General features: G+C 44.0%; 1 protein-coding gene across 1 annotated transcript in view; it reads right to left on the bottom strand.

Annotated features, from left to right (window-relative positions):
• Nucleotides 1-1,411: 1,411 nt before the first annotated feature.
• LOC306782001 (copine-8-like) overlaps nt 1,412-12,419 on the bottom strand; it is a gene marked incomplete at both ends in the record, with an annotated part of 56,947 nt that continues 45,939 nt past the window's right edge. The window contains 9 exons of the mRNA XM_079275139.1: nt 1,412-1,624; nt 2,040-2,113; nt 2,746-2,803; nt 3,882-3,984; nt 6,347-6,474; nt 9,869-10,050; nt 11,572-11,618; nt 11,897-11,958; nt 12,110-12,166. Of these exons, the coding sequence (XP_079131265.1) occupies nt 1,412-1,624; nt 2,040-2,113; nt 2,746-2,803; nt 3,882-3,984; nt 6,347-6,474; nt 9,869-10,050; nt 11,572-11,618; nt 11,897-11,958; nt 12,110-12,166 (924 nt within the window). The remainder of the gene's footprint in view (nt 1,625-2,039; nt 2,114-2,745; nt 2,804-3,881; nt 3,985-6,346; nt 6,475-9,868; nt 10,051-11,571; nt 11,619-11,896; nt 11,959-12,109; nt 12,167-12,419) is intronic.

Here is a 12,419-nt window from a genome sequence, read left to right as displayed (position 1 = left end):
TTTTCACTTTATCATTAAATAAACGTTGCTGAACAGTGATTGGTACTGTAGATGGAAGTTTTTGGCAGTAAGTCTTCCCGACTAAACAAAAACAGAAATCTCAGAAAGCCGTTGTGGAAACAGGGACACAAGAATCCATGATAAGTGTTGACTGACGTCATCCCAGAAGTATTCAGAGTCATCCTTCAAGCCTGCAGGAGGAGTTTGATACTGAAAACATTGTTTCGTTTTCTGGTGACTGTTCCTTTAAGGAGGTGATGAGCGACCTGCTACTGAACTACACCGTCGGGGATTGTAACTGATTTTAGTTGCAACATTGTTGGACAACATGGAATTACAACAAAAAAAAACTCAGTCAAAGCTCCGACTTTGATCCAGAAGGGTCGCTGCTAAAATGAACGCATCTTTGCCTTCAGGTTGGTCGGTTAACTGTTTCCTGTGCACATATTCACAGTGTGCTGCTAACACAAAGGTGTGAGTCACCTGATCTCACAGCTACCGAAGTGCTTTAATTCTCAACCGACAGTTTGGCAAATATTTCATGATGTGAGAAAAAAAAAACCTGTGAAACCTCCAGACTGACACGCCGACATGTTATTTAAAACATCTTTTTTTTTGGCAATACGAAAGAAAGTGAGAGGTAGAGAGACGTAAAAAAAACTTCTGAAGAAACAATGTTGTTCCATGGAAATAAAAAGAAGACGTAACTTAACACACAGTCAGGTTCGGTAGTGAGAAGTGCGTTTTTGACTTCTGGGCCTGAGTGCAGGACAACAGTGCATGCTTCTCTTAAAACTAGCACATGCTCCATTTATGAACAAAAACCTAAAACATACACACTCTGTCATGAAGAATGTGGCACCAGGGCCTAAAACGCTTTTGTACAAAGTCACAACTTCCAGTTTCTGGGGCTGAAAAATCGGAATCTGAAAGGTTTTCACATTGAGTGGTATAAATTTCTTCCTGAAAAAAAATGCTCCAGTCCAGTCCTCAACTTTGTAAACATTTGAATATTGAGAGACTTGTGAAAGATAGAGGAAGTGGAAATAGAAATAGCAGATGATCAGTCAGTGCTTCATGTGGTCTGTTTCCTGTCCCGTCCACGCGTCCTGGTGGAGGTAGATCTCGGACCCTTCCCCACCACGACCCTTTAAAACCCCCAACCGTCATCCGCCACGGAAAAAAGGTCCCTTCCTCTCAAAAGTGGAAGCGTCCCGCTCGGGGTTATCAGCATCATGGCCCTCGGCTCACGATCAAACGTTCCCGACAGAGAGAGAGAGAGAGAGAGCGGGCGAGGTCCGCCGCGTGCTCAAAAGCTTCCAGTGAAGAGTGGGAAGAAGAAGAAGCAGAGAGATGAGAGGAGAGACCAGCGGGGTCGGCCGGCCCGGCGTCGAAAGCGAGGCCTCCGCCTTTAGATTCGGCTTACCCGTCTGCAGAGGAGCGGGTGGAGAGCCGGTGGAGGACAGGGGGTGTAAGGAGGAGGCAAGGGGCCGGGTTTGATCCCCCGGGTCCTCATGTAGGACAGGAACTGGTCCGGGATTTCGGCGAGCACCTCCTTAGCCAGGCGAGCCATGCTGAGGATGTGGTTCCCCCGTCGGTCAATGTAGTCTCTGAAAGGAACGAACTGTGGAGAGGAGAGGAAAGGAAACGAGGTGAGGAGATGAAACCATGAGAGGAGATAAGGGAAGGGGAGAAAACAGTGAGACGAGAGGAAAAAAGATGAGGAGAGGAGATGAAACCATGAGAGGAGATAAGGGAAGGGGAGAAAACAGAGTGAGGAGAGGAGACAAGAGGAGAGGATATAGTTGGATAGAATTTCAGAAAAGTGAGTGAAAAGGACACAGAGGAGAAGGTTGGATGTGGTTCAGCGGAGCGAGACAGCGGGAGGAATATAGAAACATGGCCGACTGAGAACAAGAGCACAGCAGAGGGTCAAGCACGTTGACCTTTTTCCCCATGAATCATAAATCCCACATTTCTCTGAAGACTTTCTGCTGCGCTCACAGCCTCACAGCCTTCTCTGTGAAAACACTCCGTACCTGAACGATGTCCCTCTCGGCATACCGTCCTTGGGATGAGATCCTCTCCTCGTCCCCGTCCAGCTCGATCATTTCTGGGGAGGGAAAGCACATCGGTCACGCCCTGTCGAGGGGGGGGGGGGACTCGATCCACGCCGAGCAAGCACGACACGCACTTTAGCACGCCACTGGGTTACATTTCCTCAGAGTGTTGGTAATGCCAAACGTGGCATGAGTACACAGGGCTGTGCACAAAGAGGATGGAACATGCTCGAATATGTGCAAGCAGGAGCCAACCATGTGCACCACGGGGAACGTCATGCACACTGACTTCATGAGCGCGACAGGAGTCAAATTTTTTTATACAGAGGAACTGCTCCGTGAATTGTAAACACAGGAAAAACAGGAAAACAGGAGCGAGGTGAGAGAAACATGGCCGTCGTCAGATGAGAAAAAGAAAAAGAACAATCGCTGGTCTGACAAATGAGGATTTTTCACATCCACTTAACCTCAGGGTCAGAGAAGGAGGAGGAAGGAAGAAGAGGAGGAAGCAGGAAGGGGAAGAGGAGGAGGAAGGAAATTAAGGGGAAGGAGAACGAGAGGAGAGAAGAAAAGAAGAGGAAGGGCTGAGCCATGTGGGAGACGAGATAGGAAGTAGAATGAAGTCAAAGGATTACTGCATGCAAATAAACACACACACGCACACGCACGTCATCACTCTGCTTACCGTCAAATTCCGCCGGTCCGACCCCGACGATTATAATTGACATGGGCAGAGACGCAGCCTGTTAAGGGTAGAAGGAGACACACAAAGGGCTCATCAAAGGCGGGAGGGAAGGAAGCCGCGTTCTTTCTTTTCACCACTCGCTATCTGAAACGCCGCAGGCTGTCGGTGAAATACCCCCACCAATTACTGCCTGCACGCTAACAGGCCCAGAAATAAAGGAAGCTCAATGGCAGAATTCAACGGCATTGTTAAGACAGTCCAAATCCATCTGGCCTCTGAAGCCGGTTTCATGAAGCCTCTCGTCCGGACGGAGTTTCTTCTCATTTCATGCATCTACAACTTTGTCTAAATCTCCCAAAGCTTCACGGCTTCAGAAATGACTCCCATTTACATCTTCCTCTGCCCCTGAGCTGCAGCCGAACATCTGACCGGCGCCTCAATAATGTTTATTCAATTCTAGCCGAGTGGGACGACAGAGTACAGTTCAAGTGATGAATGAAGGTTTTCGTGTTTCATAACTTCCCCCGGTTATTAGATGAACGCCCCCCCAAATTGCTTGAGATATGAAGGGGGCATGGATCCTCCGCGGGCCAGTAAATAATTACTCATGAATCTTACTCTACAATAACATCACATGGAGGCGTGGGGGGGGGGGGGGGGCTGTGTGATGAAGGGCCACGAGAGCACTGAGACTCCAAATATTTGAATAAAATCGATACACATCACGTCTGATCACTCTAATTAGAAAGCATAGTTATTAGAGCTGAACGTAGCTTCCCTTATTATTATTATTAGATGAGCGAAAGGGAGAGAGGGAGGCACTAAAAAGTGAAGGACAGCTTTTCATTTCCTCCCTCTCACACGGTCTGTGCGTTGGTGTATTCGACTCCATCAGAGGCTGAATCACAGCTGGACCTCCGGGGCTCCTCACACGCTTTACAGTGAGTTAACGGAGGCGATATGAGCACACCGTGTGCATGGCCTGCTGCTGCACGTGACGCCGTGATATGCATTCATTAAAACCATGTAAAAAATGAATAAATAAAAAAAGCCTTTGCAACTCAAAGTCTTACCAATCAGAGCTTGAACAATACAAACACACAGGACATAGATTGAGTGTAAATCTGGTACTGTACATTGACTATGGACTCCTTCGTCTGCGCCATGTCCGTGATCACGCCGTCAGAGATGATGAGCAGGATGAAGTACTGCGAGCCGTCCGTCACTGCTGACGCGTACCTGGCATGAAGAGAGAGGGGTGGGGGGAGGCTTTTAACATTCTATTCAAATTAAAGGGGATATAGACTTCTCTTTTCTGCTAACATCGTCCTCTTTATTCATTTAGGAAAGGGCACTCCATTGATTCAACACATCACGACCAATTAACTGTTGCCGCCGAGTACAACTCAACCTTTGAAACTTAGTAGAATGTCTTCTGTGTCTCTGGAGAGTCTGAGAAGACTCTGAAGATGTCACAGGAGGAACAGAACGCCTGAGTTAATAACTGCAGGCACAGAGTTTAAAGAAGGGAGGGTAGATGGGAAAGAAGGGTTGCATTATGGGAAGTGTAGGATCCAGTGTTTGACACAAACTCTGGAGTACAAGTGAGGACATCATTCTTTACTTCTGTCTGTGTCACTCAAGTCCGCCAACTTTATGGAGGTACAAAATGAACTCGCTGGAGTTTACGCCGTCTCAAACCACCGTCATTGCTGCCGCAGTCTATACATTAGAGTGTCCCATGTGAGGATATTACCCCTCAGAGATCATAAAACATTGGGGACAAAATTATCCAATTACTGCAGAAGAGTGTTGGAAAAATGATTTCGAGATTAAAGTCTAAATGTCAAGAATACAGTCAAGCTTTCGGTTTTAGTGCCAAACTTAAGAGAAAATAATTCAGAGGAGGAAGTTTTATTTCATTTCTTGATTCAGTCGAAATGTTAAGAACGAAGTTAAAAAACCTGTTCAGGTAGAAAGTAAGAAAGTTGAGAAAGAAATCGAAATACTGTTCGAGAATAAAGTCCGAAGGTCGAATAACTGTCGAACGACTTCTATACTGAAATTTCGGAACAATAAATTACAGTATCGGTGCCGTGTCATGTAAAATGTCAAATTTGTGATAATTAAGATTTTTGGTATTTAAAGCATGAAGTACATAGCCATGTGTGTGTGTCTTGATATTAAATAATCAAGCGCTGTTTTTATAACCTTTATTTAAACAGGATATATCAATGAGTGAATTATGATTCTTTGGTCTATTTTTCAGCTCTGAACACTTACAGCGGTTTTATGTCACATGTAAACCAGAGTTGAATGTTTGAAGGGACGTCACAGGACAATGTTTTGAGAGTGCATGTGAAATAACACAATCAGACAAATAGGAATGTGACGTGACTTGGTGTCAATTTTTTTCTTTTCGCGATGTCTTCCTGGCTTTCAGTCAAACGCTCCAGAGGAGTGAGCGCTGAACAACGCAGCTGTTCTCAGGTCGAGTGGGCGGACGGAGAAGGACAGCGAGCGAGATGGGATTTGAAGAAGCCAGAGATGAAAGGTGGGAGAAGCGCTCGCTACAGGCATCTCCATGATCATGACACGAGATCCTGTGACAGTGAACGTCAGGTGGAGGCCGGAAAATACTCAACACGTCACTCTTCATCAGGGCTGATCGGTGTAAACGGAGGAAGTGTTTCTAAAAGTAGAAGGTAGTATCTACCAGAAGTGTCTGTTATTTGTTTTAAATATTTAAAACGGTGGTAGAGCGGCTTATTTTTTATTCGTTGCTCCAATAAAAATGTAACTGCACTCTAAGGCCCACGTGTCTCTTGCTAATGGCTTTTTTAATAGTGAAGCTCTGGTTTCTACTTGTGCCTACGAGGATTCATTAACTGTTTATTTGTGAAGCGGTGGGAGGTGAGACATTTACTGTTACCCACAGCACCGTCTTCTCTCCTGGGTATTTTATTTTCTGCTTTCCTCGGTGCCTGGTCCTGCAACTTAAGGCAGCAGATCAATCATCCTGCAGACTGCTCACCCTCGAAAAGACGATCATGTCCAAACCGCCACTGAAAAACAGTGAACGTGTTGTGTGGCGATTGGATCGCTCAAATCCCCGTGGAGAGGTTGGTCAGAACTCTGGGCTCACTTCCTTTATTTAACGCTGTATGGTGTATTTAACTTGAGATGACGGGATACACAGAATACAACATAGGAATATCTATAGAGATATGTACTATTCCTTCAATAAACATATTGCTGTACAGCTCTTATTAGTGTCTATTTGTCTCACATGCTGCCTCGATAAACATTAGCATAGGAAAGAAAATGAAATGAACATAATACTAATGATCCACGCTGTCAGCGAGCTGGTCTTATTGTGCTTTGTTGCTAGGCAGGATTCAGATGGCCGCTTTAAACCGCAGTGTGTAGTGATTCCTCTTGAAGAGACAGAGTTGCTAGCACATCTATTTTAATCCCCCTCCCTTTGTGTCACGGATGGCTGAAGACGATGTGATCTTACTTCCTCGGTAGAACTGTAAGTGAAGCGGTGGCATTGTACTCCCATGTTGCTGGCGGATGGCTTTGATTATAGTGGACCTACCTGGCCACGTGGTTAATAACGGGGGAGAAGTGGGTGGGTCCGTAGAGACGCACAGATTTGAGGCTCTGGTAATAGGCCTCCATCACCCCCTCGATACCGCTGCAGTACGGGTTCTGTGGATTGCCGTTCTGCACAAAACCAGAAAGACAAAAAAGAAAAACGTAAATGGGTGCAGTGGAGGATAACTGGACTGTAGATGAATGCAGGAGACCTTGGGCTGTCTCGATGTTTTCAGTGACTGTTGTGCTAAATTGTCTTGACTTGTGTTTCGAGAAGAAGACAAGATAGCTGAGAGGAGCCATAACTCTTTATGTCCTCATGGCAGCTCGTGCGTGACTAAACTAGTGGGAAGACACCGTGCTGCTTCTGATGTGTCGAGTCCCCTTCCGTGTACCAGTACTTTAATAAAACACGTCAATTTAAGACAAATGCCACTAATCATTCTGTTTTTCGAATAATTAAAAAATTAAGATATTTCTGATGCAAAGTGTCCTTGGAAGTTCTGAGTACCCCATGATGTGACGTAAATTCATGACGGCTATTTGAAGGTATGTATCCCGGTATTGATGGCGGATGTGTGAGCCTTGTCGATTAATCCCTGTGTCAGTAGAAGCTCTGTTGAATCAGGGATAATCTTTCCATCAAATGCCTTTTTGCAGCTGCTGCAACACAATTGTGCCGAGTCAGGAGAGCTTTTGGTCTTTATTAATCACACTTTGTACTTTTGTCTTATGTATCGAGGCATGACGCATGAGGCATGAGGTTGTCTATGAGTTTGAGTGCATTGATTGCAATGAGTTTGATTGCATTGCTTTGGGTGTTCTCTACACGCCACCAGCTAACAGTTAGTTTACATACAGCGAGTCACCGTCATTGATTTAATGTCAGCCAGCTAATGTGTTGAAAAATGTGCCAGATATATTCAAGGGCAATTAGAATAACTCGCTTACATCCCGTCTCTGTGGGACCGACTGTACGAGCATTTTAACGCTATGCAGCAAATGAAATTGAATATAGTCTGTTTTGATATTCAGAGACAGTGTGGCTGAAAGGAATAATAACACCACCCTGAAGGAGGAGGAGGGAAACAAAAAGTATTTGTATATTTTATATCCCTTCATCGGGGAAAAGGCTGATATGGAATTACATTTTTTTTTTTTCAAAACAGGCATGACTTTGCTGCAAATTGCAGCATAACAGGATTACATGCATACTCAGAGACATGGAAATTGGCCACCCGAGGGCCAAAATATCAATAATACTCCAACACTATGAAAACATCTTACCTGGTATATGAGGCACTCGAGGGTCGCGGGCCTCAAGGACGTTAAATCCAATCTCACATCTAACACATTACTGTGGGGAAATGTCGGGAGTTTAATTCTCCTTTCACAGTGTTTCTGTAGAGAATCTCCTGAGGCGAGACATTTCACAGTTTTAACGCTGATTGAGGAACGGATACCAGCAGAGGCCTTTTCGGTAACAGCCATCATGGTGGGATACAATTAGTGTTTTAACAGAGGTTACAAGAGGACAAAACATGGGGCTGATTCGTCTTAGTTTGTCTTGCAGAAGCTCATCCACTGGCTTCAACCCTTGTTTTAAATGGTCACTTTGGTATCTTTCAACCTGGACCATATTATCCATGTTTAACATGTTTCATGGACCATAACTTTTAACATTGGTCCAGTATTTAGCGAGAGCACTGCAGAGTTCAGCCGCGAAACATTTTGTGATGTAATCGCTCGGAGCAACTCCTCGTCATCAATGTACGTCCACTAAAAGTGTTTGTTTGCGCCACTGACAGATTGTTATTTCAAGTGTCTGACAACATTATGGAAAGAACCTTGAAGAGAAATAGAAAGGTTTTCTCTCCCTTTTTCATTTGATCCGGTCTGCGTGTTCGCTCGGAGAAGTCTCTTTCTAAAATCGGTCTCTCGAACTCTCACTCCAGTTTCTACCGTCTCGGCAACACCATAAAAAACAAAGCGGAAAAGTTAAGAAAAATGTGTTATTTCTCTGTAGTGTCCCTACAATGTTGCCAGACACTCGGAGCCTGTCGGTGGCAAAAACAAGCACTTTTAGTGGACGTACATTGGCGATTACATGGCAGGCCGCTGCCAGCTGCACAGCAGCGCTCTCCCTCAATACTGGACCAATTAAATAAAGATGATCCGCATTCGTCGATTAGACACAGAAACATGTTACCCTTGAAGATGTTGAACCAAAGTTGTTGCAGTGTTCTTGTGCCTCTGCAGCCTCAGCATTAAAATTGATGTCTGGCTGAGTGGGTTTAAAATATCCAAAAGAAACTCTCAAAGAAGCAAACAATACATTATTTAAGCTACCCATCTGTTTTGTGCTTTTTCTTTTTTCTTGAATGATCTCAGTATGAAAGCATCTTGACTCTCACTCTGCTTGGTTGCCCATGAGGACAAACAGCACACATGAGAATCCTTTCTTTTGTAAATGGAGCTTGCATAATCCCGTCGCAGTCAGTGGTGGCTTTCTCCCACTGCACAGCTGCAGCCGTCCTCTTTAAGAGTTGACTGAGTTAAATCCGTAATGGATAGATTAATGCATATGCGCCTGGTTTCGACGTTTGGCGCCATCGGGGAGGCTGTTGCCCAACGCTGAGCAGCTGTAATGGCTGTAAACGGCTCTGCAGCAAACATCTGGAAGTGGCAGTAGATCAGAGAGGATTATGGGTGGCTGAGGAGTGGTCAGGACGTCTAGAGCCCCGAAGTGCTTGACATTGGCAGAGTGATGCAGACAGACGGATAAACGGATGCATGGTTTAACATTGAGAGTGGCTGAACGGAGAACACAGCTAATCCAGATCCCCAATGCATACTGTGCGCATGATTTCCATATGTTAGAATAATCAAAAGATTGTCATACCGTGCTATAATTTGCATAAAGAAATGAAACCGTCTGTCACTTCAGTAAGACTTATACTGGCGTTTTTTACACAATAGATATGGTGTATTTACAGCCAAAGCTAACCCGCTCATCTGGCTTCCATCACCGCAGTGTGCGCAGGCTGGTTGGCTGAATTTTGGCAATGTGTTGAACAGAAGCATTCACACCCGCCAACAAACTGTCGCCTGTAATCGGACATGTGTGTATAATAGTGCTGCATGCTCTGTGTTTTCTGTGTACTCTTAGAGGGTTTTTCTTCACATTGTTCTAGTTCTAGTACATGCGCAAGTTGCTCTCACTGAGACGGACAAGCGTGTTGTTATACTACAAGTCCTAATCTTAATGTTTGAAATTGGCACCACACATTTCCCATGAGCCCTATGGCTTTATGTCACAAATAAATACTTTTGAATTGATTGCCATTCAATTTTGGTACAGAAATGAATTTTTCTGACAAAATAAATCCAAATAACTTCGATAGTCCTTTGACTTTTCTTGTCGTGAACACGGCAAGTCAAAGTTTTGAATTGTCCATTCACAAGGTGTGAACCTACAATATACTCGGATGATGGAATTGATAGGAGAAGTTTGTTTCCTCACCAGGGCAAACTCGTGCGAGACCCGCCCGTCTGGGGGAAGCTTGGCGCCGAAGCCGAGTGCAGGAAACATCTTGTCGCTGTCGTAGTCCTGGATGATCTCTCCGACGGCCCGCAGTGCCATGGCGTAGTCGTTGAGGTGGTATGGGCTCATGTAGTGGAGCGAGGTGGGCTGGGACGGGTTGCCTGGGACCCGAATGGTTCAACACAACAACACACACATCAGCATCAAACTGTAATTATGCCTGCTGCCCCCTGGGCCCTGACTCATATTAAAACAAAAAAATAAGTGGGTGGGAGTGGGTGGAAGGGGGTTCAAATGCAGAGTTTAGTTATAGTTACACAAACATTTCTCCAAGGCACAGCTGCACTAATCTGGATTGGTTGCCTCAAACCACAGCGGGTAGTGTGAAGAAGAGGAACCACAATTTATTCTGAACTCTTCTGAAGAGGAACCACAAAAAAATGGTCAAAACAAGAGTCTGTTTTGTCATTTTTTTGGGAAATAACAACAAATAAAGATAAATACATGAGAGTAAATCCAATCACTGTAACCACAATAATGACATGAAAGGATAAGGTGTCTGAACCCATTCGTTCATTCTGAAGACCGAATAAATGTTTTTATCTCAGAAATGATTCTGCTTCCATCCATATTTGTTGGCGTTAAGCCTTTCAAAAACACCATAAACTACATTCATACGACCACAATGATCCTCGTTTTTAGGGCGATGATGATGTCATATGATGACAGACATCTGAGGCTTCATTCGAAAAGTAAAACAATGACATTTGGTTCCACAATAGCTCCCGTGTTCGTCATAATGAAGGAACATGTGCAACGGTGTGGCAATGGAGCTCAATGGCACAGAGGAATAAGATGTATCATGTTTAGGTTACAAAGTAACTTAAACAAGTATTTGTTATAGGATATCAATTCATTGTGTTTTTTTTTGTTTCATATTCTTTTTCTATAATGATGAGGCCTTGTCTTTTAATATGAATATGAATGAATGTGTACGAGCTTGTTGGATGCAATATTATAAAAGAAAGAAAGAATGTTATCTTCTGACACAACTTATTAGTAGTTTTGAAAAAAATTATGCATATTGCCAACAAAAGAAATAATGTAATTATACACATATCAGTTATTTCAGCCACTCAAGGATGTGGAAAACTGATTTGATGGCAGTAAAGAAAGCCACCCATTCCTCCTGTGACATAATAATGTGTCCAAAATTGTGTTACATATATTAACTTAGTACATTATGTCTCACGAAAATGAGAACATCACTCATCAGTGACAAAGTCTCCTGCGCTGAACTGCTGGTTGTGTTTGTTTGTCATTAAATTGTTGTCAATGACAAATGTACAGCAGTCTAACTGCGGGGCTTCATGAACACACAACTGGAAATGTAATTTGAAAGATGTGGGCGTGATGAGTTTCCCTCTACGGCGAGGAGCAAATTGTACGAGTTGTGTTTCAAGAAACCTTCAAAATGAGCTCTTCAGAAGTTGCAAGTAATAGATAATGTTCACATAACTTTCCAACTTTTCAGCTGTTTTGCCTTTTTTTTTTTTGGTCATTAGAATAAGCCAATTAAAACTGACTGATAAGGAATCACTAAAGAGTTCACATCAAATATTAACCACCAAAGTCCACTTAAGGGACTTCATTGATAACGGCAAAAGCTTTCAAACACTCACCATTTGATGCCGTGAAATCAATTGCCACTGTGAAGTTAATCTGAGTCCTACAAGAGAAAACAAATCACATGAGGGGTAACGGGGAACCATCAATCATGCTAGATTATACCACAGCATGTTTCAAAGCACGCAGCAGCGAGCAATTAAGCAGCGGGCTATCGGCAGCTGTCACTCCTAATGTTGGAGCTGTGTTAAAAATAAAGAAAACGCGGCGCAGTGGTCCTCTCGGTGTGCAGACTGAAGTCTACTCAACATTGAAAGTGTCTCTGGGTTTAATGATGAGAGTGACGCTGGTGCCTCATCTCCTCATTTATTGTGAACTCACCCGCCTCGGATGTAGTCCAGGAAGGAGAGCTCAGTGTCCACGAGGCAGGACAGGAGGGTGACCTGCCAGTCAGGAAGCAGACAATAACCATGTTTTCACTGTGAACAGTGTCTGTTCATGCAGCACCTTGTAATGGGCATCATTTTTGACATTTAATGGTAATCTGGAGCGTGGGTATAAAGAGAAACACATCAATGAAAGCTGCCGACTCACCGTTCCTGAGTTTTGGTACTTTTTCTTCTTCTTTCCTTTTTTCTTTGGATTGAGAACCTGTGGAGAAAACAGAAGCTTTTATACACCTTTGACGATATTCAGCAGCACGCTTTACACAGCTTTGTTTAATTTCCGCGTTCACATTGTTTGAGTTCACTAGCCACTGCATGCTTCCAAAAGAAGTCAGAACAGAAGCTTTGAACATCTGTGTGAAAGAGAAGGGAACGTCCCTACTCGTCTCTGTGGATCATTTCATTCTGTACACTGTGAGTCCTGGTCACAGCGATATTGTTTTTAGGACGGCACGATT

Source organism: Melanostigma gelatinosum, assembly GCF_949748355.1.
Source record: "Melanostigma gelatinosum genome assembly, chromosome: 1".
In the NCBI taxonomy this organism is placed as follows: Eukaryota; Metazoa; Chordata; class Actinopteri; order Perciformes; family Zoarcidae; genus Melanostigma; species Melanostigma gelatinosum.
Note: the sequence above shows the minus strand (reverse complement) of the source record. Positions and strands in the feature narration are given on the sequence as shown.